Source organism: Scomber scombrus, chromosome 22 (genome assembly GCF_963691925.1).
Source record: "Scomber scombrus chromosome 22, fScoSco1.1, whole genome shotgun sequence".
Classification (NCBI taxonomy): domain Eukaryota; kingdom Metazoa; phylum Chordata; class Actinopteri; order Scombriformes; family Scombridae; genus Scomber; species Scomber scombrus.
This window is the reverse complement of record NC_084991.1, coordinates 6,185,422-6,213,343: the sequence shown is the minus strand read 5'-3', so window position 1 is coordinate 6,213,343 and position 27,922 is coordinate 6,185,422. Positions and strand designations below refer to the sequence as shown.

The window sequence follows — 27,922 nt, the reverse complement described above, 5'->3', positions numbered from 1 at the left end:
GGTAGCTGGAACAAGAGACACAATCAACAGGATCAACATTCAAATTGTGACAAACAGAGGTTTCTGTAAAGTGCCAAACAAGAAAAAAAGCCTCACTGATAATATATATATATATATGTATATTTACACACTATATATACACACACACACTTAAACACATACACAAACACCACATATAAAACTAGAATTTTAACACGCACAAAAAAAAAATTAGAAACCATATAAAAACAAGTAGATTCTGCTTTAAATTGATTTTGGCCACTAGAGGGCCCTGAGTGTTTTCTGGTAAAAGATAAGAGGCGTTTGATCAGTAGTTCATCTACGACTCAGGCTTTTCTATGACAAACCAAAGTCATGAGTTCTCGTACATACTGTGCAATTTTCATCAGTAAAAACCATTAACCCCCCACCCACACACACACCCCCGATCAACGAATACATTCTAATGCCGCTCAGACAGATTTCTGACGAAGGCACACGACTGAAAGAATCGTTCCTGATAACGCTTTGTCCAGCGCCATCGAGGAAAAACCTTCCACCTAGATATCATTTATACAAATTCAGACATGAAAAACATCTATCTTGACCATCCACCAGTGGACAGGACGTTCTCACTGGAGAAAAAAATCAATCAGAAACCATGATTTGTGTTCCAGTTGTCTCACTGACCGTCCAATATGATCCAACTTTGGTAACCTGTTGGAGAAAACAGGGCACACAAGCTGCTTTCTCACCTGAATAAAAACTGATCTTCCTGCAAAACTTCGGCAAATGTTCGCCTAAGTGCGTTTTTTTTACTAAATCATGGCTGTTAAAAGCTAAAGAAGCTTTGAGGTTAGTGTTCGAATGTGACGGTTGACTAATTACTTTACACAGTAACGGCTGTACATGTAACCAAGGATGAGAATGTAAACATTGTGCAAGTTTTAGTGTTAATAAGGTAAGTACATGGAGCTGACCTCTCAAAAAAAAAAGAAAAAACAAAATACAAAACATGACATCTTTGACCCTTTTGGATTAAAAAATAAAAAGACGATTAAATAATATACAAAATTCAACAAACAAAAATACATTTGCAGACAAAAGAAGGTCAAAAGTGAGAAGCTTCTTGATGACGATTAGTGACAATATTCATCTATCTGAAGAGTCTGAGCTCCAACAAGTGCTGGTTTGTGATAAGAAGCTGCGTGCTACCAGCCTGCTGGTTTTTGGCAAAGACCTTGGATAACGCCCGGTTACGTCCTCTGTCTTCTTCTACTGTTCATTTCGAAGTAGGGGTCTTCACTTTTGCTTTTCCATTGTGGAATCTTCTTACTGACACCGGGACCGGTCTTAACAGCTTTGATATTGGGGCTGGTTTTCTGTGGGGCCAGGGCTCGTGAAGCAGTCGGTTCAGGTTTTAGAGTCGACTTGGCGTTAGTGGGGTTAGCTGTGGCTGCTTGTTTCCGCCCCAGCCTCTGTTCTATGGCTGGTGTCTTCTGATTGGCTTTGCTGGCGCCAGAAGGGCTTGTGTTGCCCCCGGGGACCCGCCCGGGGACTGTGGTGCCTCGTGGAGGGGCTGGAGCCACCTTGGTAGGGGCCAAACCCTTAGCTTTGGCTGTGGTTTCTTTGCTTTTAGGCAGGGGGCAGGCAGGTTTTGGCAGTGCTGGGGAGGCTGTGCGTGAGCTGGGGTTGGGTGTCCGGACTTGTGGAGTTGGCGTTGCGGATCTTGGAGTTGGCGTTGCCGTAGCCCGTGTTGCCGTACGAATCCGTCTGGCTGATTCTAGACGGAGGCGTGAGGCTGGGGAACCGGGACGACGCTGTGCAAGGCGAGGGCGCTGGTTGGCGCCTGTTGGGGGTCGGGCATCTTTAGAGGTGGGTGCCCGTACTGGTGCAGTGACGGGGCGAGGCACAGAGGCAACAGTTGGGGAGCTGCAGGGGCTGGAGGGTTTGGGACATTTGGAAGAAGGCTCAGGGCAGACAGGGCTCCTGGGCTGACAGGCAGCACCGCGGGGTGACGGTTTGAGCTTTAACTTGGAGGCAGAAATCGGATTTGTAGGGGCAGGTGATGGAGCTGCTGATGGTGTTAGAGCTTTGCGCTGGACCTGCACACCCTGAGACCCTGGGCTTGGAGACTGTCTGGAGGAGCTTCCCACAGGCGTAGCAGGCAAAGAGGAGGAGCCTTTGGTGGTAATGGCCAGCGGCAGCTGGGTGGGCTTCCTCGGGGACGAAGGTGTCATCTGGAGGTTCTTCTTGGGTGCTGAGACGGAACCTTTCCTGGGCAACGTAGGCGTGCAGGCTGGAGAGGCGGCGTAGGACCGACATGTCTGGCCGGCAGCTGCCGCCAGCAATGGCTTACAGGCCGAGCCGGAAGAGGAGGAAGATGATGAGGTGGAGGAGGAAGAAGAGGCAGAGGAGGTGATGAGGTTGTTGACAGCGGCAAGAGGGTCCATGTCAGGAGGAGGAGGTGGAGCTGCATTGCTGTGGTGACCTCCCAGGCCAGGGGGGCCTTTCTGAAAGGCCAGAATCTTCTGCTCCAGAGTGGTGAACTGCAGCACTCGCAGCGGGTCATATTTCATCAGGAAGCCCCGCAGCGTGTCCCATCCGCCACCGACACGCACCATCACATGTTTACCATGAAGCATCTAACAGATTCAAAAATAAAATCATTTGGTGATTCAGTTTCCTCCTCTAGACAAAAATTAAAACAATTAGCAAATCTTTTTCTGGACATCTAGACACATTCCTCGAAGTCCTCAAAATAGCTGTTGCAGAGCTATAAACGTCTGTCCTGAGGCTCGGCACTGTGGACAGCAGCGTAATTATGATGTAATCGTCTAACACAATCCGCTGCTACCAGCTAACGAGCTTATATGTGGCCAATCACAGACTGTAGTGATGTGGTGAGAACTGCTGCTCATCTATTCCACGTCACAGATGTACGATGTATGCAGATTAGTCGTACTTCTACTTGGCCTGAGATAACTTCCGTTTGCTTGGACTTATTTCTACAAGACATGTAATATTTTTGTCACTCATTCTGCTACTTCTGAATGGAGCAGCTTAATCTGGATTACTTGTGTGAAGTGAGCCAACACTTCAGCGTGCCACCACTGCAGAGTGTGTGAGTGTTTGATCAAAGCTCTCACCCGAATAAAGATGGTCTTGTCTCCCAGTCTGTAGCGGCCCTCAGACAGGTACTCAATGGAGACTCTGTTAGAGCAGTTGCAGGGTGGGTCGTCCATGCCGTGTTCCTAGATGGAGGGAATGGAACAATAGAGGACCATAAGTACTCTTTGACAGCAATATGGGTGACATAACATTTTATATTTAGAAGATAATTCAGTCATCTCAGATGGCTGATTCAGTGGGTGTAATTGCATTATTGCTCACATATACAGTCAGACGCTTTGTTGTTTAAATCTCCAATATGAGACACAACTGACAAGGTGATGGAGATGAAGACACGCAAGACTGAAATAACTCTTATTGACAGTATTTGCGACAAGCTGCTTATTTGCTGCTACTTGAATGTAAAAGGGTTGATGTATGTGGGAATTAATACACTAGTTGGTAGATGCTTTTATCCAAACCGCTTTCCACTTCAGTGAGTGCAGTTATTTTTAGCATATCTGTGTCCTCTGGGAATAAAACCCCCAACTGACAGTGTTAGCATCTTGTTTTACCCGAGTTATAAACCCACCCAACACTGACTCTGTCCATCAGAGACGATTCATAATGTTTTGAGCGAAAGATGGAGTATTAACGCTGGTGCATGAACAGAAAGTTTGTCGCCTTGTCTACTTTTGTATGACAGCACACATCTGTAGCCTAAAGGTCACGTGTGGCAGCAAGTCACAGAACGACATGGGAACATCACGTGATCAGCTGTGATGTGTCATGTACCCTGTGGGGCGCAAGTGAAGCGGCAAGAGCAGCCGCCTGCCGCCATCTTGGCTCGGCTTCAACTGGGTCACACATGTTCAACTTCTGTGATGCCAACGTGATCAGCTGCTTTACTTCTTTGAGGTGAGGGCATGGGGTGGAACACGAGACACGCATATGAATTTATCGCTGGTCCGTGTGTGTCCAGCAGAGAACAACGTCATCTAGACTGAGGCAAAAATCATGGCTCGCCTGTGTAAGTGACAAGTGCTTGAGGGCAGTAATTTAAGCGTATAAAGAAGAGGGGAGCCATTCTCGTGCCACGCTTCTTGCTTCCAGGTGCAAAGTTTCATGTTCTACCTGTTTAAAACCTGTCTGGGGCCTGTTTCCTGTTCACACGTTCAAGCTGTCAGTTAGAACTCACCCCCGGCTGGTATAGGCCACCATGCTGGCAGCACACGCTGAAGGTTTTGACAGCCGGAGGTGGCTCCTCCGTCATCAGCAGAGTCTCCTCCAGTTCGATCTCCTTCTCCAGCTTCACCAGCACAGGAGGTTCCACACCGTACCTGACAAACACACATTGTTAACAGGTGCGTCTTTGGCGCTGAAATGTTGAAACATTGCTCAGTTGTGGAAAGCAGAAGCTGCTTCTTGGAGACTTACTTGGAGACGATGCGGCCAATCTCCAGTAAACAGAGACAAACCTGCCGGGGCTCCTTATGCAGCACTGAGGCACAAAACACAACAGAAGAAGCATTAACATTGACAGCCTCACTTTTAAGTAAAATAATGTGAAGAAGCAGCTGCCTTTTTGGCTCTCTTTAAACAGTGTACGGTGGGAAGAGCAGGATGAAAGGAAGAAAGAAGGGATGATGTACAACTAAATTCACAATTGAAAATGTGACATTATGAGCACATGATATAAAGTTAATTATTCCCTGAGGAGATGTTGGGCGAGTCATGCAGAAGAGAGAACAAGGGTTTGGATTGAAGAGTAAAACTTTAAAAAGGCACTCGAGGTCATTAAAAAAAACAAAAATGATATCAAAGAACAAGAGAATCTCTCTCCTATAGTCCAAACAGTGGGCGTGCTGCACTCCTTTTGTCAGCTTTCTTTCTAAATCGCCCCAATCCAGCCATTACTTGTAATGAAGTGATCCCCCACACAGAGTACTCAGAGTGATTGCTCTCCACAACTGATCCTATTAAACCATTAAGAAGGAAGGCTTAAACATCAGATTCAGCTCATCAGCTCTTTGAAGTTATTAGCAGCTTATAAGCCGAGGTCCGGTCTGTTTTACACTATTAACATCCTCAATATCAGCTCAAAGTGCGGGATTCTCTGAGTTACTGAAAATACTGGCAACAGTCAGAACCTGCATCTTTCCTTATTCTCACCCCACCTCTACAAACGCCCTAGTACTTACTTATTTTAATTACATGTCTAGATTAGATGTCTAAATAAGTGTTTCAGTCAGTGTTTTCAGATCTACATCCAAGTACAAATGTGATAAAGTTCTTCAGTATCAGTTTGATTTTGCACAAAGCAGCATGCACCTCTGATGTCCTATTTTTACTTGGTTTATACCTCCCTTTAGTCCGATTTTTGGCTGTGCTCTATAAATAAATAAAAGCTCAAGATGGGAAAGACTCCAGATATTCAATATGCTGACAGTGGCCAAGTACTTGCAGGAGATCTCATCATACCATTTTTAAAAATGTTCTAATTCAAAATCATGACCTGGCTAGTATAAGAGTACTACTGCAGTTACTTGGGATGCTTTCTTGCACTTCGATCTCCGGGAATAAAAGATTTACCACATGATGAAGATGACATTCCTTGTCAAAAACATCCTGCTCGGTTCTGCTTGCTTGGATAAGTAGAATTTGACCTTCCTTAAACTTTGCAGGAGTCACCATCCCAATAACTTGGATGTTTTTTCGGGTTATTCAAGAGGTAAGATCGTGACAAAACTATCAAACTTTGCCAAAGTACCAACAGTGATATGTTAATGAGTGACTGTGTGTTCCTGCAGTAACAGCAGATTCATAACTATATAACCAAGAAAGGTTCGCTAGGTCAAATTTGACCAAAACTAAACTGTTCTTGTTTCCAAAAAATCCAAAGTTCAGATGTTCAGAGTTTAACTCTAAAATCTTTAAAAAAGATTCAACCTTACAAATAATTGTTGGTATAGGACTTAAAACAAAGGCAGAAATGATGTTTACTTTAGAACAGATGTGAGACAGTTGTAGTTTTGGTTCAAATCTGCTGCAGCTCTTACCGAGGCCCTCTGACTCAAACAGGTAGGTCTCCTCCACGCCGATGTGTCGACACCAGGCCAGGAAGTTGGCAGTGTTGTCGCGGGCAAAGAAGGAACCTGGAGAGGCATCCCGCTTACATGCTACCTTCCTCAGGGGGAACAGCTGTCAGGAAAAATAAAGTGTCCATGAATCATCATCATCATCATCACAGACTTTATTGTGGACATGTAGTAAAGTAAGAAGATTTAAAAGCGTTTACTCTAGAACACAATTAAAAGAGGATAAAATGTTGAGGAGATTTCAATGAGGTAGAAAAACCAACCAGAATGAGAGAGAGGAATATGTAATACCTTTACCCTACGATTTTTCTATACTGTGACCTGCAGAGCCACCCCCAAAACATCCTAACGTGTGAATATGAAAGCTGCCCTTTGGACAGGCATCTAAGCTATTTTCATCTCTGCTGTCTGACTCACCTTGCAGAGTGCGGAGGGGCAGCTCTGGGCGATCTTTGTCTGCAGCACACCAATAAGCTGGCAGAGCTTCACACCGTTGTTCAGCTCCTCCATGAAAAACTCTGCTCTGACCTCCTCTCCTGGGTAAAAAATGAAAGTAAGAGAGTTTAAAAAATGCTCACAATGGAACTAAGCACAAAGCTAATGCAGGGGCCCTTCATAGAGATGACATTTGTCTACCTTAATTTGACTTTTGGTGGGTAACAAGCATGTTTCCACTGCAAAACTATAAAAAACACAACATTTTTTATTTGTAAGCAGAGTTTTTTCCTTCTATAGAAATATATCTTTTGTTGTAGGATTCAACAGATAAATCCCCTATAGACTCCTCAACGACTTGTGGCACTCCCACGACCCTTAATTGTAAATCACTGCCTTCGGATACTCAACAAAGGCCATTGAGTCCAACTGAATTCACATTGGGAACTAAATCCACAATGCGCATTACACTAAGTGACAAAGATTGCTCCACAAAAGTTTATTTTCCACACAGCGACAAACGAGCCCAGAGGCTTGAAACTTTATCCAATGTGTGCCACCTGTTCCTGCGGCACCCTGCACCCTCAGGATTGACGATCCGAACGGTCAAACAGCTTAAAACGTCTAAAAATGTGGGATACAGGTCACAGCGGTCACGGTACCAATAACTCATGTTGAGAGCGTGGTACCTGCCCACATTCCTCGTGAGAAAAAAAAACTGAATGAGCACTTCTAAAAACAGAGGTTTCAACAGTCAACAATAGAGTCAGTTTCAATTTCCTCACTGCTCCATTGTATGGTGAGGGACAATAGATGTCAGTATAATAGCGGAGACAGAGGGAAAAAAAGGGATTTTGTTCCTCTGCTGTTTCTGTGGCTTGCTGAGGCCCGGTTAGAAATGGCAGCATTCAAATCCAATTACATGGGAGACCCGTGTCAATTGTGCTTTGGTATGTTCCTAGCCTCGAGGTAGAAACTGTTAGCATGCATCTGCAGTGTGTTGATTCCAACGTGCACAGGTTTGAACACATTTACTGTCTAGTACATCCAGTTCTACTGTCTCGCTCTAATGGTTTACACCCACATAGAAGCAAATTACATTGCACCTCAAAGAGACATTAAAGAAGCACTGATCACTGTCAAAGAAACAGTAATTACCCAACTGGCTCAAAATGACTAAATGAGATATGCAACATTTACCCAGCATGCCGGTGAGCCAGATGGCCAGATCCTCCTGCATGGGCACGAGGGTGGCTTCGTGTCGCACTGCCAGCCACTGGTCGTACTGGAAGACATCTGCGAGGCCGGGGCCGTGCCTCTGTGCCAATGGGCTGCGAGGGCTCCTGGGGCTCAGCAAGGGGGCGTCGAACTTCTCGCCAAGCCATACCTGGAAAAGAGAAAGGAGGAGAAGATGAGAGCAGGGAAGAGAGGTAGATGGTAGTTGGCTGACAGATTTCTTGACAGAAATAATGTAAGCAACCACCAAAGTCTAAGAAGATGATACAATTAGTGACGTCAACATCATCTCCTTGTATGACTCAAAGGATTAGAAGCAAACAGAAATCCTAGCAGAATGTTCTAACAGATTATTGACACGTCTGTCCAAACTGATCAGAGTGATACCTCTTCATCAGTCATGGTTTCACTAAATCAACTTTAACGTTCATAAGACTGACACCTTTACTGCCTTAGTGCAGACAATGGACAGTGAAATCACTTGTCTTTCTTAAAGCAGTATTGTGCATTTGATTTATGGGATGGCTTCATTTGGAGTACTAAAAAGGTTTTCAGTTTAAACATTTCTAAACTTTAAAAACTTAGTAGTATGGGGAATGCAATGTTTGTCAGATATCTCAAAAATTATTGGGCGAATTGCCATGAAATTTCATTCATGGGCCTGCAGGATGGACCCTAATGACTTTGGCGACCCCCGACTTTTCCTGTAGCACCACCATGAAGTTGACATATTTTAAGGGTGTTTTCACAACTGCACTTTTCAGTCCAGTCTAATTGAACTCTGGTTTGTTTTCCCCCTTGGCATGATTCGGGCAGACGTAAACACCATAATCACACTCAGGTTGGGACAAAACCCTTTGGGAGAGGTGGTCTCGGCCCGGTCCTAAACAAACTCTGGAATAGTTTGTGGCGGGAGCATAATACGACCTCACTGACTCTTCCTCTAGCACTGCTGGCAGGTCAAGCGTTTTACTTATCCAGTGAAATATCTCAACATCTAATTAATTGAATTGTCACAATAATTTGGAGACATTCATGGTTCCCAGATAATGACTCCTAATGACTTTAGTGGCGCCCTGACTTTCCCTCTAGTGCTACCATAAGGTTAAAATTGGAAAGTGAAATGTCTCGACAATTTTTGGACGGATTGCCTTGCAATTTGGTACAGACACGCATGTCCTCCTCAAGATAAACTGTAATAACTACCTACCATTAACCTTTCATCCTCAGGTCAATGATATTCCCCTCAGCCTTAGCTTAATTTTGTGTTTAGTGCTTATTAGCAACTGTTATCATACTGTGAAATGTTTTTCTGGAGCAATATATTATGGGTCTCTTTCAGTCCCGAATGTAGGTTAGCAGTTATTCCACAACCCACTGTCTCTAAAAGTCAACATTACAGTATTATGATATGAGCTGCTCTAGTTACCATTCAGCCTATGAGAATATCAAGAGGAATGTTTGTGACCCATCCATGCATAGCAGGAGCGTCGAGAATGCCGTCACACCACAACCGCTTCTATGCTCTAGTGGAGCTCACAGCATGTACAGCACACTCCGACACCGCTACGGCGTTCCAACTTGGCCTGGTAGCCACGGTGCTTTCCTGTGTTTCAAAACCACACATCCTTATCCCTTTCCCGAACCACCTGACCCCAACATGCTCACTTGTCACTCTTTTAACACGTTTCATTGCGCACTGAAAAAAACCTCTTGCATTTTCCTTTGCTTCAAACTCAAAAGGGAAAGAAAGGGACAATTGGACACTGTTGCACATGACTGCTTAAATGGGTGTCTAGCACTAGTTCACAGCGCCTGAAGCGAGTCGCTGATCCCGGCTCTTGACACTGATGTCCCTTCATATCCATCCCTGCTGTCACACCCACCCCTAGCATTCTCCCATTACTCTCATCCTTCAGCTCTCTACTTCTCTCTGCTTTTACATGGACAATCCACAAAGTCTTTGATATTGAAGAATCCTGTATAGTCGGTTTTCTTGGTTTCACAGCCACGTACGTTAATGTAATGATTAAGTTAGATGCACTTTTAGAAGACATTTGACGACATTCAAGACAAAAGGATATAATTCGTACTTAGAGTAACATTGCAGTTCATTAACTGTTCGCAGGCAACCGAAGCCGTCATGTAGAAATCAGCAGCAGATGTGCACTATGACAACTTGTCCAGACATTACGTAACACTTGTAGATGACCCCATTCCTCCCATCCAGTTTGTTGACATCTGTTTAAGATACAGCCTTTAATCTTTGCGTTTATCACATGTCGTTCAGCAATACTGGGACACTACGTCCACTGTGCTGAAGGCGTTATTGTGCTTAAAACAAGGCTGAGTCTTGTTGAGGCCTTGAATCCATCATGTTCGCTCTGCCCACAAACAGGAAACCCTCTGGTCAATGGACAGAGAAGTCGTGATACAGTAATGTACTTCTGTTGATGCTCATAGCTGCCAGAACAACACCAGTTAGAACACTTTGTATATGTCATTCTGGTTATAGTGTAAAAATAACTTTCTAGGAGGCACTGTCGAACTGTGTAGCCAAATGTTCTTAACTTACTAGGACTACATTAGGGGAAATTTAGTACCAACATGGAGATGTTATAATGCTAAGTTATTAGGTGTGTGTTAATTAATGTAATTTACTGGAACTATTTAAAATGTGGCCTTTAACCCATAAACCTAAACCTGATAGCCTACTGAGGGAACTTCCTATTCCAAACAAAAGGGAAACGTGTAGATTGCCTTGAGTAATTGGAAACTCATCGTCTCTCTTAGCAGTCCTCTACAGCTCTGTACCAGGTTGTAATTGGTTAGACCACTCCCACTTTTTTAAGTGAGCCAATCAAATCTGACGGATTTGACTTCAATCCCTCTTGTAATTATACCCTACCCACATATTCCATTTTACTTTGAAATAATAAGATAACACACTCTAATTTGCATTTGAACTTTAAACAAGTGACTTTAAACAGGTACCACAGTGACTGAGTATTGTACTTCCAGAAAATTGGGTGACTCACAAGAATGGTCAAAATTAAAGCAGTAGAAGCAGAGATATCTTGACTTTGAATCACAAATAAAGGTCAAGCTCCAAAAATGCTGGCTCCTTCAATTCCAATAATGCAAACTACAGCATCTTTTATTAGACCCCTCCTCTGCCAAAACCACAGGAGACATTATACAACTATTTCCACAGGCTGCTTAGCACTCCTGACAAGTAAACAGATTAATGTGTAAAATCAGTAAAGCCCTTTAATGTTGAACTTTACAACTGTGACTCACTTTGCTAATCTAAGACATTCACTGTGTAATTTGACTGTCAAGTGGATCCAACAGCCCTGAGGCCCTTCAATTAGTTCAGTGTTAGGATTAGTGACATGCAAACAATGTTTGGAATAAATGTGAAAATGCACGTCATTGCTGGGTTCCTCCCCCCCCCCCCCCCCTTACACTCAATCACGGTAGGGTGACCTTGGACCCCAGAAGTGGAGGATGGGAAGAAAGATGTGAGATTAGTTCACACACACACACACACACACACACACACACACACACACACACACACACACACACGCACACACACACACACACACACACACACACACACACACACACACACACACACACACACACACACACACACACACACACACACACACACACACACACACACACACACACACACACACACACACACACACACACACACACACACACACACACGCAGGAGAAAGTGGCAAAACAACTTGATGTTCTCAACTGAAAAGGTTACCTCACTTCAAAAGAGATGAACGGACTGACCCACACTCACACACACACATTACATAACAGTTCAGAAGGGCAGGTTGCCCGTGGCGCTCTTGCAGGTTCGCAACAACATATGTGTTTCTCGACACCCAGCTAATTAGAAAATAAGGCAGCGTAGTGTAATGTTTAGAAGTTACATAAAAGATGTTGTGCAGATTAGAAAAGACCACTGAACAGAAAGGATAATCCAACATTGTACTCTATCACCTGACTGGATAGAGGTCCACAGTGGGTATTCAGGTTTTAAAGCAGACTACTATTAGTAATGCAGATTTTAGTTTACCAATAGTATATTCTTAGTTAATCTTTCCTCCTTGCACCACCTCTGTCCCCATTAGGTGCAGGAATGTGGTTTGCTAATCCTGCAAATAAATGCAGCCTACTGTAGAGATTTGAAACAGTTTGTGCCTCTACATCATATTTACGCTCCAGGACTTCAGCTGATGCTCTTAAACAGAGCCACTTATACTAAAGGCGTACAAAATTCCTGTAAAAGTAGCCAAGTAGAATAGCATTCATTCCAAATGTGATCATGGATTTCATGTAGTTTTTAAGATATTTAAGTATAAATGAGAATACTTTTTTTAAATAAATGAGCGTGTTTTAGGTGGGTAGATCAAAACATGTACAGTAAGGAACATAGTGGCAGGGTTTCTTGTCAGGATCTTTTCTTTTGACTGTAATGTTCACTAGTTTTTTCCCCCCTCTCTCATTATGTAAGCTTTTCTCGTGACTGCATCATCTGCTCATATTATTAACTTTTCTTCATGCTGTACATCAGTGAGTTAAGTATATGTAATGTAAGAGCCTGTAGAAAAAAGAACAATTCAGTTTGTCAGATGTTAAGCTTCTGCATCTCAAAAACAGTTGAAATATTATTTCCTTTGCAATTACTTAAGCCATCCTAATTTTAAAGAAATTCCCATGACCTAGCTGTTGTCCTTTGACCTTTAGGATCATAGCATAACTCAGCTGTTTGGTTTTGGCCAGACTGAACTAACAAGGTCATTTTCGCTCTTTTCATATACATAGCCCCTTGGGGATTTCCCATTCCCATATTTGTGAAACTGGGGGGAAAAAACGTAGCCGTGGTTTTAATTTAAAAAAAGGAATTTTAGGAAAGCTAACATATCTTAGAGATGAGATGTCACACAATGGATTATACCTAATAAGAAAAAACACATACAAAAGCTACAGGAATCACCAAAACTGAACTATACATGTCACAATTATTTAGTTAAATTTAGTTTAGTTAAAGCTGCACTTTTCAATATGTTTAAATAAACAATGAGTAAAATTACTATGTGTAATGAGCTTGGGGTCGCTCTTAGTGATGAACCCACTACAAATTATCACCTGACTCTGAAGTTCCCCTCAGGTATGAAGAGCATTTCAGCATCTTTCAGCTCTTTGTTTTGGTTTAACAACCGCAAGTCTATAGCTCTGGATTGAGTCCATCTGGTCTCATCAGACTCCTTTCCAGCAACAACAGGAAGCTAGTTCCAGTGAAAAAGCTCCGATAAACCCACTGTACACTACCTACACAGCAACAAACTGCTGCTAAACAAAGTTAGCGAGCAGCTGGTGAACATCATGGAGCATTTAGCAGCTAAAAAGGCCAGGCTTTCCCAAAGGAGTTAGTAAATACACAAACAGAGCTAAAAGATAGTGAAACAGGACTCATAATTGTTGGATTGAACACCAAAACCTTTTCTTTCTATTTGAACTTAAGGTGAAGGATTATAAATCGAGAAAAATTCAAGTCACATCAGGATTTCTTGAAAATATTAACAAGATACGTGGCCATCACAAAACATTTCTGAGATTTGTTCAGCCATCTAAGACACGAGATTTAAACCTGCAGACATTATATTATAAAGTGGTTGCTGTATTGTACTGTTGCATTAATAGATGTGCACATATGCAGCTTATACTTCCATGAGTGAATACATTTTCAGCTTGGTTGAACAAAGCAGTCAGAGTGTGACCAGTTATTGAATGTGACTGCTCTACATGGGCAGTGAAACTCTGAGCTGAGCTCTGAAAGTAGCTGCAGTGTTACAGTCTCTGCAGTGTCACTACAGTCTGATGTGGATCAATATCCAGACAACACCAAAATCATCATCCACTTTGGACTTCTTCAAACAACACTTATTATTAAGATGACGTTTTCCTTTCATGTAGGTATCAAAATTGACATTTACATAATGGCTTTGCTGTTATAGGACATAGGTTTTTTGGTTTGTTTTCTGAATCCCTTTTACACCGTTTACTTTTTCATTTTTGCATTTTTGTGATGACTGATATCAGTGTTCTGACACATCTTGAAAAGATGACTGACACTTCTTGCTCAGAGTTACATTTTGTGAATGACTAAATCACAGCAGTGGTTTCGTCAGCTTTTTGGTATTGAAAGGTTTGTCTTAACCAATGAGATGCACTTAAAAGCGTATTTAAGCCAAAAATAAAAAATAAAAGTGACCCTGAAGTTGTCAACTGAAGGCTTATACCTTTATATCTACTCACTTACTCACAATTTACACAAAGAAACAATCATTTTAGAGAAACAAAGGCAGCCAATGGAGGCGTTGAACTACATAAACCAATATAAAGATCGCCTGGAACACACCTAATAAACAGGATCTTGGGAGGAATTTGATGCGTCTGAAGCTACAGCATCCAACAGCAGTTCATCAACAACTCGGGGAGGCTTTTCATAGCCTCGTCAACACATTGAGATCAGATCCCGCCACATGTTATCCACATAGCACTGGGATACATACTTTGCATATCCACGATCCAAGACGGATGGGAAGGGCCCGGACTTTCCAAGCCAGATAACAGAGAAAAGCCTTTCTTAAAGAGTAAGTGAGTAACTTGTAAAGCACCTTTCGAGAGCTCAGATGTCACAAAGTGCTTCAAAGAGGAAATGAAGCATATCTATACAGATATAAACAATAATAAACAGAAATCAATAGAAATTATAAGAATTTCACAATGACAAGTCTAAACAAATGGCATTTCTTAAAGAGGTGTTGTCATGTGTCAAATCTGTAATATGATGCGTTTGTTTTGGATTTTCGGATGACTGATACTTAGTTGCTGGGAGGGGAAGGAAAAGTGTTGTACATTCCACCCACTCCCTGTAAAAAATGTGTGGAGAAACTCCTCGGGGTCCGAGCAGTGGAACGTCAGACATGCATAACAACAACAAGACGGCATGCTGTAACACAGGTGGGCTCGCCGCAGTTGTTGGAGTGGGAGACAGATGTCTGCAGTACTTTATTAATTGAAGCAATTCTGGCTGGGAACTGGGAGCTTTATTCCCCCCTTCTGGCCCACAGATAGTGGTGACTCACTGCTTGGGCACTAATAATGGCACAGACTGCCCTGAGCAGGCCTCTATAACAAGGACTCAGCCCCATGACAATGTAGAGGCTTTAGACTTAGTATAGACACGTAGCTGCTTTTGACAAATAGTGCCTAGGGTCCAAAATGTCCATGGCATTGATGAAAAGGTTAGCCGCTAAATTTTTAACCTTATAGCAACCAAACAAAGTAACCAATCCAGTCAAAATTTAAACAGGTTGAACTAGAAACACCATGGTAACAATATCTGAAAACCAAATACTGACCATGAGAATGCTTTTTTACTTCCTTGATCTCCAACCAAACCTTGTCGTTGTTGGATGAATAAAATGTCCCCTCTGATCACCCCCCCCACCCCCGCCAACTAGATGCTAATGAGCCTACCTGGATGCCAGCCTGGACAGCCATGACTGTGATCACAGATTATTCACTTCTTCATTCTGTGGAGAGATAAAACAGAGATATGGGTGAAAAAAAGAAGATTAGATCAAAATGTCAGTTGTACTTCTATCACGTTGCAGTTCAGAGAGGCGGTGTCCAAGATGTCTGATTATGCAGCACGCTTTTAAAGAAATAGTTACCAATATGCTCATTTCCCTTCTTTCCCCGAGAGGTACTTAAGCAAAGTGATACCACTCTCATGGCTATGCATTAGATGGAGCCAGGAAACAGAGACTTATTAGCTGTAAATATTTTAACAGCCTGAAGCAGTGATTTCCCGAAGTCTTGTTTTCACCACATAACCAGTGGAGACACTGCAGAGGAGTGCTGAAGGACTTGTGTATGGAGTAAATAAACAAGATACATCAACCATCAAGCTTTAGAGGTTCTCCTAAGATGGTTAAACAGTACCAGGCTACCAGATTCCCTCTGTTTCCAGTCTTTATCCTAAGCTTAGCTCAAATAAGCTTAGATCCCCCTGTCCTACTCAGTACTTAACCCACAGACATGACAGTGGTATCAAATTTCTCACCAAATTTGCAACGAGAAAGCCACCTAGCACATTTCCCAAAATGTCTTTTCTTTAAAAGAAACTGCATCGACAGGCAGTAGAGTAAAACAAAGGCAAGGAACAATATTTCATTGATATAGTACATTTAAGTAAAAGTAACCTCTATGTGCTTTATATTATAATGCATGTACAAACACCCCCCAACCCATTAGTTAACTGTCACATTTACCTCAGTAATGAAATGTATTTAATTCAGACAGTTTGTTGTTTTTAAAAAGCTGCAAGAGTAAATTAGGATCAGTGAGAGATTCATGATATCAGTGATTCAATAAATGTAGTTTATCATCCAGCCTACACTGGATCTTCTGTCTAATGGGAAGACACATGAGAAAACCCTGTGAATAAACTTTAAACTTAACTAGTTCCACACCGAAACTTTTAAGCTTCATTCAGGACATACTGATTATCTCATTAAACCCATTCAGTCTTTTAAACTTATTTTAGGCATGTTGTTATTTTAACTATTCTCTCTCACTGTCATTGTGATTTATTTGAAGCATGATTTGAAGAAAAAGAAAAAAAATCAGCCATTACAGTATTCTTCAGATGCACTGTGTAATTAGTGTGTAATCAAGTTTACAAGACATAAATTAAAATACTGCAAGACATTCTAGTGAATCAGCTTTGAATGTTGAATACCATGTAGCTGTGAAGCCACTAGCAGTGATATATAGCAGAGACCGTTAAACAGAATAAAACAGGCACTCAGGATGCTGTTAACGGCCCTCTGGGTTAAAAAAAAAAAAAAAAAAAAAAATCAGCCAGGACGCAGTTGTTTTTACTGGAGACACAGTGAGTTTTACTAGATCAGACTTTCTCACGAGGAAGTGACGGGGTTAGTCTCAGTGCTCCTCTCTGCCCTTTCCCACACAGGATGTAAAGGATTACCCCGATGCTGAACTGTCCCAGAGGGTGTGTGTGTGTGTGGGTGTTTGACAAAGAGAGGCAGTGGGTGGGGGGAAAAAAGCAATCACCAGCACGTAGATCCTAATAACATTGATAATTTGGTCAACACAGCTGAGGCAATATCCCCCAACACCACCCCCCCCCCCCACCCCATCCTCCTCTAACTCACATTCAGACACACAAATATCCCCTCATATCCTAAAATTTGACATTTAAATGGGTTTGTGAAACTTCTATAGTCCAGTATTTATATGTTTCCCACCGATTTCATCATGCACAGAGTGATGAAATTAATAGGATAAGAGAAAAACTCTTGTTCTCTCACGCAGAAAAGCCTCCATAGACATAGACACTAAAACCACATCCTCAACTGTTCATCAAAGGCCTGCCTGAGAATGCTGTGTCCGGTCATCCGACACCAAAACTGCAGCTCAGAGGGGAGAGGATGCAAGTCAGCAGCCAAGGACGGGATGGGTCAGGAGGGATGACAACACAAGACGACTTACCTCAGAACAAAAACTGTACGGTACCAAGCGAGGAAACTGCACCACACAACTCTGCTCAGCATCAGAAGCACATTGTAAGCACCGCTAAGAACGCCAGAAACCCTTGCGCTGCGCTCAGCGCTTGTCTGGCCGGGTCGGCTTCTGCCTCTGTGGTTTCCGCGAGTGAGCGGGGAGGGAGAGGCAGTGAGAGGATGACAGGGAGGGAGGAGGAGGTGCAAAAGGAGAGCCCTGACTAATGAAGTGGCTACGCTTCGCTAAGCCCTCACCACCCCCTACTCTTCCCCCCCAACAATCCTGTCACGGCGGGACCCTCTCACAAAGCCTTCATTGTTTTGTTTGCCTGCCACCCTCCCCACCATGTACACACCTCCTTTTCATCTCTAAACCAGCAACCAAAACCAGGAACTCCCCAACCAGGCTGCAACGGGATGGAATGAGATTGGGAAGAGGAGGGGAGGTGGGGGGGTTACCTCCACTTCCTTTTCATCCCCCACATCTCCCCCCAGTCCCACCACAAACCCTGTCCAACCTTCCAAACCAGCACTCAGCAGAAAGTTTGCGGTGGGAAGCAGGAAAATAATAAGAGCGTAGCCTCTGGCTCTGGTGTTTTTTTAATGGTTTGCTGTTGAGTTATAGGTGTCAACAATAATGACTCTTTTGGTCCTAGTGGATAAGTGTAAGAACAATACAGCCTTAGAGAAAGAAAAAAAAAAAAAAAAAAAGAGAACGCATGATGTTGCAAAGATGTTTTGTTTTCCGCAGCTGTTGCAACCAGATCTGTTCTGAGTTGTTGGACTGAGATTTACCACTTTAACAAGGTAATTAAGACTTCCAGAATTTACAGTGGATCCACTCCTCCGCCCTTTTTATTGTCTCATTTGAAGAAGATACTGCATTAAATACAGTTTTGCACCAAATGTCCTAGGGGAAATAATCTGAATACTAAAAATCTGAATACTGACAAACAAAAAAGCAGTAAACCTCCTTAATTAGCCTTTTGGTAAGAAACCACCAAGGAAGTATTTTTGGCAAACGATACAGTGAACAGTAGATCAAATGACTGAAATTATGACATGAAACCACAATGTGCTCTGAGTGATTGCCTGTGCTGTTGAAAATGTAAAAGGAATGATGGAAATATCACTGAGTGATCAAGAAAGGTCATTGACCAGCACTGAAAAGCTTGATCTGAGGAATCTAGTCAATGCCTGAAAGCATTTCAAAAGGGGCAGTGGAGTCTTTTAAAGCATTGTTAGGAAAGGTCCTTGAGGCTATGAAGTGGAAAAGCCAAAAACAGTGACGGAACGACGACATTTCAGATTTCAGAAGAGAGGAACAATCCAGAATGGCTTCGCTTCTTTTCAGCATGAGGGCGTTCGTGCGGGGTCACACTCAACAACGGAGGACAAAGGGCACATCTTTGGCTCTCAACTCCAGTTGTGTGCATCTGCAGCCCCAACAGAGCCTGAGTGCACGACTACCTACAGGGACCAAAGGCACCCACACACAGTCAAATGTCAAGCACAGTGGAGCGCGAGAGAATCGATGCCAAAAAAGGGGAGGCGAAGACAAAACACGTTTTATAGTGGCGGTGAACTTGGGAGTGGCCCAGTGGAAAGGGCAGGGCACCGAGCACTACCACGCACATTCCCCAACGGTCGCTGGGAGGAAAAAGAAAGCCCGACAATGCTTGGTTTCTTCTTGCATCCCTCTGTGCTGTCCCGTTTCCTCTGTCACTGTCTTACTTCTGTCAGCAAACAACATCTCACATCCAAAAGGGCCTGGCGCTTTTTGAGATTATGTTCTTAGATGTCATTCAGGCCAAATATGCAGTTGAGCCTCTTTGTGGATCATTTTACATTGTTGTTTGTTGAGCTCATGAATGCAAAAGAGCTGGTTTCACATGTGATATTGGGCACTTGTGCAAAAGCCCTGTTCATATAACTGAGTATAGAGAGACTTTACCACTTTCTAAGTGCCAGAATTCTCCATAAAGATTGTTGAACATTAGGTTTTGTTCTGGAGCATAGAAAACCTATTCCTATATTTCCAAAAGCCAGGGATTAGCCGAGTAGATGAGGCACAGAAACCTGGTACACAAAAGACCCTATTCAGGTTTGGGTTGACTAACCTGTATTTCTTGTTAGGAGTGAAATAAAAGGCTTTGTTTCAGGTCTTATCCCCTCAGGAAAGATACTATTTGAGTCCAGATTGAATGGACTCAAACCACCGTAAGCATTCAGATGGCCTTTCCAGATGTTACATTTGTAAAAGCAATGCAGAATTAGTTACAGACAATGGGGATTCCAGGTAACTGTCAAAATTCAGATTCTTACTGTTGTGCACTTGCATTTAAGGATGAATTAAAAACTGATGAGGTAGCTGATTTGTAGGTATGTCACAAGCATCCATAAACAGATAGGAGATCATTCATGTGGTGATGGCAGTTGCTTTGTCTTGCACCCATGAAGATTTTTTTCCAATACGTCTTCAACTGAACACTTATAAATTGCCTGATTTAAAAGGGATTTACCAAACTGAAATCTAGTTCACCTAGTTTTCTGTATTAAGGAGTATTTTGTTCTTATAGTGCTCCACACTTATCTACTTCCTGCCTGGAAAAGGGTGCTGAATAAATCAGTGGAACTGCTTTTGTCAGGGTCCAAATGGTCAGTATAATAGACTTGTAGTCTATTAAAAGGAAATGGATCTAAACCGATCTTCCTTGTAGCCGCAACTAAACATAGTTACTGTGTGTATGTGTGTGTGTTTTGCTGAGGGATGGGGGTGAGACATCTGTCCGCATGTTCCCCACGCAGGTCGCCTCTTTCTAGTTGCAGCCGGTAATCAGTTAAGAGGATCAGCGCTATTCCAGACAGCAGAGCGCATCTACCTCCACGACGCTCCGTCATCACAACACACACAGCACGTGGCGTACGCATGCAGCCTGCGGCGCTCCGGCAGTATATGCGAGCACCCGTGCGTAAGTGCAAAAAGGAGATGAAAACGCATTATGCAATGATGTAAAAATAGAGTGGGCATTGATGTTCTTTTGATTTTCCACCACATGGTATTGTAAGTGTGTCAGGGGAATAAAAACGGTAAATATGGGTTAGAAGTACTTTATCATTTCATTAGAGCATGTGGCAAAGATGACAGCTTGACTTCGTTGTATACCTCACTAGGTGGCTCTAAGCCTGGAGGCCTATTTTTCAGATTTCTCAAAAGTTCTTCATCCAATTTCTGCCCCTTCCACATCCTTTCTATGTTGGGTTTGTGGGCTGCATCCAACATTTTTTGTAAATTTCCGAAACCGGCAATCTGATGATCACACCTGCTTCCCACAGTGATAGGCCAGGCATGCAGAGATTTCACAAGATCAATTAATTATCTCTCAAGATCTACTTCTACCACACTCAGCTGTTTCCAACACATTATGTACAAATAAGAACAAAACCATAATGCCTTTAAGAAGAAACAGTGTCTTGCCGGGCCTGCAGTCGTGGTCATTTCTAACAGATATAAATAATTTTGCCCGTAGACATAATCAAACGGAAGGTTGTAAGAACCATGGTGTTTCCAGCACACCCTGGCCAGACACTGCTTTATATGTTACGCCTAAATGCTTCTCAATTAGGATTCTGTTTGATAAAAGAGGTTTTTGATTTTTTTTAAAAGCTTGCCCTATTTTAGGAATTTAATTTGGTAACTTGAACAAACAGAAATGCATGAGTAATATCTTTGTGTGTCTGTCCCAAATACCCGTGGTGTGAAGTGGCTTCGGGCCAGTGAACCTCCAGAGCCCTTTCCCTTCCCTGCAGTCCAAAAAGGTTCTCCTGGACCCAACTTCCCCCCGGAGAATACTAACTCCTCCTCTATTAAACTCCTTCCTGCTGAGCCTTTGTGTCTGGACTTAATTACCCTGTCGGAGGAGCGTTTCATTTAGAGCCCGGCCTCCCCCTTTCATTACAGATGGGGCCCGGCTGCGCTGTGTCGAGAGGGAAATTCATTCAGTGGAGGAGAATGAAAAAAGTAAATATAACGTCAACGGTCTGTTGAAGAAGTGAACCCCACATCTTCAATGGAACTTTACAATCAAAAGCAATTCTGTCCCTACTGGGCCTGTACAAGGTTGCTCTGCATGGTTGTCCACGGTAAAAGACTTAACCCCCCCCCCCCCCCCCCCCCTCTTTCAAGATGGATTAAACATTTCTTGGCCTCCATCCTTTTGCCCCTGTTGGAGTGGTCTTCTCTTGGAGGTGAGACACTGTAAATAAAGCCCATCTTAAAGGCTTGAATGAGTGGGAGCCACCTGCCAATCCCATTTTGATTTGTTGATGCTAATCCACAGCTCACTACACGCCACCAGTTCAGCTCTGGGATTTCAGAGACCCTTAGCTTCCTGCTCTGCTTTCCATACTCTTGACTAGCAAAGGAGCTGATGGAACTGACTCCAGGTCGGTTTTAAGGCCACAATCAGGTGATTGGTGCTGCAGCACAACATCTCTGCATGTAAGCTGTCACGTTCCTTGGAGTCTTTGTGCAACTCTAACTCGGCTAAAAGCTTTATAGTCTCGTGAATATGTCTAACTTAGTTGGCCACTACATTGTCTTTGTATTGAGGCAAAATACTTAATAATAATTGTTCTATCCAGTAATTCAATTAAACAACGTCTCTCAGTAGACGGGACTAAACTATTCAAGTATATGGGACTTTGAACTTCAGGGTTTCTTGCAGAGTCTACAACTTACAGGAGGCCAAAATAACTTGATGGAAGGTTTTCCACATTTCAAAGTTTGAAAAATGCACCTAACTACATAAGTAATAGTTGTATGTTTAGGCAGAGAAAATGCACAGTGACTGGAGTGTTTAAAAAGGAGCTACAAGAGAGGATAGCCTGTCCTTTTTTATAGTGTCTGGCCACACCTCTAGCTTAGCTATTAATAAGGAAAATATATGAATGAATGGGTTGTATGACGTGTAGTCTGGTGACAGTTCATAGGATCTGCTGTGTTTGAATCATGCCAAGGCCTCGGCTTAAAGAGTTTACTATATCCCAGTAACCTAAATATGGAAAATACGTCTTCTTCAGGCTGCTTACTGACTTTGAGTGACAAAAATACTCAACTGAGTTACAGCCAAACTAAAACAAGCCAGGTCTCTAAAACACAGTTCCATGATGTCACCATTTGAATCATTTTCCGTTTTTAAATGTTGTCTTCCTCCTTTTTGAATTCCCTTCCTACATGATGTTTGCAATCAGTCGGCTGAGTCAATCAGCAGTAACCAAAACAGAGGCACTGCAACCTTTAAGCTGCATCGGGCCTGGCAAGATGCCCACTCTGAGCCGTTTCTGCTGACCTCATACACACACACACACACATACACACAAAAGGCCAGCTAACTGCAATTACATCATTGCTTCAGTCGCAGCGCCTTCCCCCAGTAGGCTGGCACTGTTTGAAATACCTGACACCACTGCAAACTTGACCGTTGGTGTTTCCTCAGCTGTTGGAAAGATTGAAACTGATGAAACCTCATAATGAACAGAAGTGCATTACCAACAATGAATGAACTGGAACATAAAGGGAGAGAACTAAGGGTTGCGGAAACTGTTTGATTTCAAATGTGACATCTATCCAACTGCCACAACCGACAGGAATTTATAATCGGAGTCTACTATTATAAACTTGCCAGTGTAAATACAGTTTGTGAAGTATGGCTGGGCTCCTCCTTAATCATGTGAACCCCCCTTTTCCTTTACTGGTAACGTGTGATATTTAAAATCCAGTCGTAACAAATAATCATGTTATGCTGCTTCACAGAGTTCTGCTAATAATGACCTTTTTTCCCCTCCCAAACTGACATCTACAACCTCAAAACATGCAGCCCCAGCTTTGCCGTGTGACGGGCTTTATCAGGGTCAGTTGAGATAAGCCTCTGTAGCCCAAACAGTCACGCTGCCCCTTCCCAACTCTTCACAGAAGGTCAGGTCAAGGAGACGTGAAAGGTTGAGGGGGTCATCCTGCTCAACCTAATTAGCCTTGTTTGTTTGTCAGATAATAATCCTTGTTAGTGAGTATGTGTGTGTGTGGTGGGGAGAAGGGTGGGATTTAAAAACTGGAGCACCTTTCATCTTAATCGGCCTCACCAGTGCTAAGACCATGCTGGGAGAAACCTGTGGTCCCTTCCCTGTTAGATCCTCAGTGAGCTGAAAGAAAATCGACGGGTGAATGATGTCTTATTTAACTGACAGCTATGGAAACAAAGGAAAACAGAGAAGTCCTCAAACGGGCTGTGCTGACAGGAAATGACAACATCTGTTACCACAAACTGATTTGTGATATCAATCTACACACACATACCTTTTTTAGTAGCCCATGTGAGGCTGTATAATGGTACTGAAAGAATACACATATCTCAATTATCTTGTATGATGGTCTTGTTTGGGAAGAATAATCTGATAGCATCCTTTCAAAGAAAGAACTGACGGTTATACACAAGACCACAAGATACTTAAAAGAGACAACAGCTTCAAACACTGACAGCTTAACAACAAGGACTTTCTGTTGTTTAGGGGGGTCTGTACTAAATCCTCTGACTACATCTGACCTTTATTCATACAAGCTTTGTCATGAACTGGTTCGCAGAAAGAAATGGTCCACATGACTGTGAGATAAGTTAAGTTCAACTAGTTCAGCAATTGCTACCCTGCAGCATGACCAACAGATAGCGTACATAGTTTAAAAACTTTTAATGAGGTCACTTTTTGTAAATTCACTGGCAGCTCAAACATAAAGGACATATTGATATAAAAATGAAAATGGTAACTTTTTTCTATATTTAATGCTTATTTTCTAACATTAGCATTTTGGTAATAAACTCATACACATGTCACTAATCTAAACCACCATGTTTGAATAATGCATGATATCAGCTCTACTGTGCAACGTCTTAGTTTTACAGGATCCACATGTATCCACCATCCCGAACAAACAGACACACTTACCCAAGGCCCCCCCCCCAATACCCTTCCAGTAAACTGTACCCTAAATATATGAGGGGTAATCCGAGATTTCATTATCATCTCTATTGTGTCCACACACGCAGCAGCGCAGCCCATATGTGCCCACATGCATTGTAACTCATTATGCCTTCTTTGTCTCATCTGGGGTTGTGTGCGGGTGTGTGTGTGTGTGTGTGTTTGTGCGGGTGTGCGCCAGGCCTCATGCCAAAGATCAAGCAGATGGTGATAATGAAGATAGGCAGAATTGGGGTTGCTACTCCAGTGCACTCATTCATTGTAATCTGGGCAGTGACAGTTTAAACTAAAAACAGTGATGTACTGTATTATCAGTGATTTGGGGACAGATCGTTGCACAGTTCAAACCATAACTTTCAGCTTTTACTTTTCTGGTCTGAGCCGTTGTAGAAAAACTTGTTGCATTTTTATTTATGTATCAGTTTGCTCACCAGCCTAACAATAAATCCAGGCTTGTAAACAAAAGTCACATGGATTAAACAGACGTTCATTTAATAGAGACACTTTTATTGCGTGGTCATCCTGCTCAGTTTAAATGTCAATTAAATGTTTTATTACACGATCGCCCTGCTGTATAAACAGCTGTATTACTGTACTGCCCTTTAATAAAGCTGCACTTATATCGTATATTATTCTGTATATTGTAGCTCTGAATGGCTACAGAAATAGTTTGAGATGTTTGACGTTCACCTGCATTAAATGTATCTTTTTGGTCACCGGAGACGACACAACAAGCTGCGAGTGCAATGTTGACATATTAACGTTAACACAGCAAACATTTAAGCAAACAGTTGCCTGTTTACACATCTAGCAGACACAAAGCAATCATTAAGTCATGTTTATACCAAAACAATGAGCTGAAAGATGCTAAAACAGGCCAAAACAAACAATAAATCTAACACTGGTGAGTCCAATTTTCTCTAGAATAGTGTTCACTTGGTGCTTTTTTTTTTCTTTTATGAAAAACAGACTGAGTTGATTTGCAAGTCTTAACTCGTGACTCTTGTGTGGTTGGAAAAAGCCCAGACTGACAACAAACAGTATTTCATTTGGGTAAGTAAGAATAGTAACAGTGAGGAAAAGGCTAAGCACATTATCCTGATCACTGAGTTTAGTCTCAATGCAATTTGATACGAGTTAATTTGTCAACAGCTGAGCGGGTCAAGCCAGCGGGGTCAGAAGAATAATCAGCTGATTGGTGTTTAGATCAATAGTGAGGTAGGGTACTATTGGATGTGATGTTGATTGGATAAGTGAGGAGCAATAAAACGTAGTAGAGCAATGTTAATTTGTCACGAGCAGCATGTAAGGATGAGTAATAATGGCATGCCTGCCTCTCATTCATCTCTTTGCCTTTTCTGGAGTTGTAGTTAGATCACTCATTGACATACAGGTAAAATCCAATTATATGCACTAGAAATCATAGGGAAAATTCACACGATCTAGACTTTTGATGTTCTACGGACACAAATAAACATCACCATAAACTCATCACCAGCGTGTGTAAGAATGATCTTTCCCTGCTCCCACATTCTTTCCAGGAAGCACCTGCTGAGCCTCGACTTCATCCTTTTTCCTCCATCAGGAAACAACCACTGTCACATGTGGACACTTCATATTTCATACAGCCAACATTATTGTCCTGGCACGACAGGCACAGCAAGCAGGATAAAGCTTGTCAATCAGTGTGTGTGTGTGTGTGTGTGTGTGTGTGTGTGCTTTGATCCCAAAACAGCACCATGATTGTTTGCTACTTTCCCACAGGAAAGGACATTGCACCAAAAATTAACTCCTCACTATCACAGCACTCACTTTACCCTATCAGACACTGCAACCTGACATTATCACCCAACACCTCAGCATCCATCAGCTCTCAGGTTAGATAGTATCCACCAGTAAACTACTGATCCTCTTACCCATTTATTTCCATATGCATATCAAACAAATGTGTGTAAACTGCAGACTGGAAGCTGTTGTTGCTGTCAAAGTCAATTCCATGCCATTAAGTAAAAGGGAAATCAAATACAGAGCTGTAAATTGGTTTAAAATTGCACCCTCTTCATTTAAACTTGATTATGGCTCTTGTACCGTTTAACTAACAATAAAGACAGCGTTTGGACAAAAATGAATGTCACTAAGGCTGCCGTAGAATTTAAACTATGTGTGTAACAAACGTTTTTAGGCAAAAACACACATCATTTAAGTTCTTCTACTTAAAATATAGCGCTCATTGTAATCCATCATGCCAAAAAGTCTCTATATATTACGAGAAATGCTTAATCATAAAAACACACTAGACTTCAGTTATGTAATATACATAGCGGTATTTTCTATTAAATATGCTCGGGTCCACGTTCACAGCTTCCACGAGGCTCCCTCATGGATTTTGGGGAGAAAACAGGAGAAAAGTTTCGGATAACTTTCTCCAATACTTCCACTATAAGATAAAGAAAAACTTTTAAGACTTACCAGTAACAGTGAAGGGATTAGAGTCTTCCAGGAAAAACGCCGGAGCAGGTTGTATCGATTTAAAACGAGTGTTTTTTTTCTCCTTGTGGAAATCTTTAGCTGGTCCTCCAGTCATCGGGAGTTACTCCTGTTCTCCAATGTTGTGTGTTTGTGGGCAGCGCTGTTCGAATCAGCCAATAAGAGCGCTCCGTCCGCGTGGGGGCGGAGTCACACGCTCACCTGAGTGTCATTTTACTGAATGATGAAAGCCCATTCATAGCAATGAAACACAAGTTCCTGAATAAAGCTATAAAAGGGTCCTACATCTTTGAATAACCACTAGTTGTTTATTGGAATAAGATGAGTATAGTTATTCTTTTTTTCCCCCCACTTTTCCCTTCACTTTCATTTTCTTTGTTTGCACTCTTACTTTTCAGCTTTTCCTTCAGCAGTTATAGAAATATTAGTACTACTAACTACAAAGTACTACAAAACCAACCACTTTCTACATGCTTTTTTAGATGCATTTGTGTACTTTACTTGTGTTCTCATATAATTTTTGTCCTATTTTATAATCTTTACAATTCCATAAAAGTGCACCCATTTAACAACTTTTAACTGTAATGTTCCTTTTGGGGTCCCGAGGACTACCGGCCTACTTTAACAGTTTGAATAACCATACTTTTTTTTTTTTTTATCAGTTTGATACTTTATGACCTTTCATAAGAATTCTCTATAAACTGAAATGATGACATGTTTCGGAAGTCTGTTTCAAAAAATGTCACATTACTTCTGTCTGAGGTCTCTCAGACTCCAGCTGTAAAAAGTGGATTTCATGCTCTACATCAGTGATCTGTGTTGTTTGCTCAAAAAAAAGTCCAACAGGGAGTTTGGACCTCTCAGGGGTCTAACTGACCTCAATTATATAAGTAATGTCATTGCATAGGACGTCAA

General features: G+C 42.3%; 1 protein-coding gene across 2 annotated transcripts; it reads right to left on the bottom strand.

The window, feature by feature from the left end:
- gas2l3 (growth arrest-specific 2 like 3) lies at positions 1-27,087 on the bottom strand. 2 transcript variants are annotated; one of them, XM_062444015.1, is made up of 9 exons: positions 26,990-27,087; positions 15,438-15,493; positions 7,824-8,010; positions 6,606-6,724; positions 6,150-6,291; positions 4,528-4,591; positions 4,289-4,430; positions 3,129-3,233; positions 1-2,624 (listed from the first exon to the last, which is right to left on the bottom strand). In XM_062444015.1, the coding sequence occupies exons 2-9, from the start codon at positions 15,459-15,461 to the stop codon at positions 1,236-1,238; spliced, it is 2,172 nt and encodes a 723-aa protein (XP_062299999.1). In that variant the 5' UTR covers positions 15,462-15,493; positions 26,990-27,087; the 3' UTR covers positions 1-1,235. The 2 variants fall into 2 exon arrangements, with proteins under 2 accessions (XP_062299999.1, XP_062300000.1); XM_062444016.1 differs by lacking the exon at positions 26,990-27,087 and adding an exon at positions 17,478-17,761.
- Between the last annotated feature and the right edge of the window lie 835 nt (positions 27,088-27,922).

Coding starts and splice junctions, on each gene's coding strand:
- gas2l3 (XM_062444015.1), bottom strand. CDS start 15,461: ATGGCTGTCCAGGCTGGCATCCAG. Junction 6,725..7,823: donor CTGGCTCACCGGCATGCTGG/GTAAATGTTGCA, acceptor TTTTTTACCCAG/GAGAGGAGGTCAGAGCAGAG. Junction 4,592..6,149: donor GTTTGAGTCAGAGGGCCTCG/GTAAGAGCTGCA, acceptor TTTGTGCCTCAG/TGCTGCATAAGGAGCCCCGG.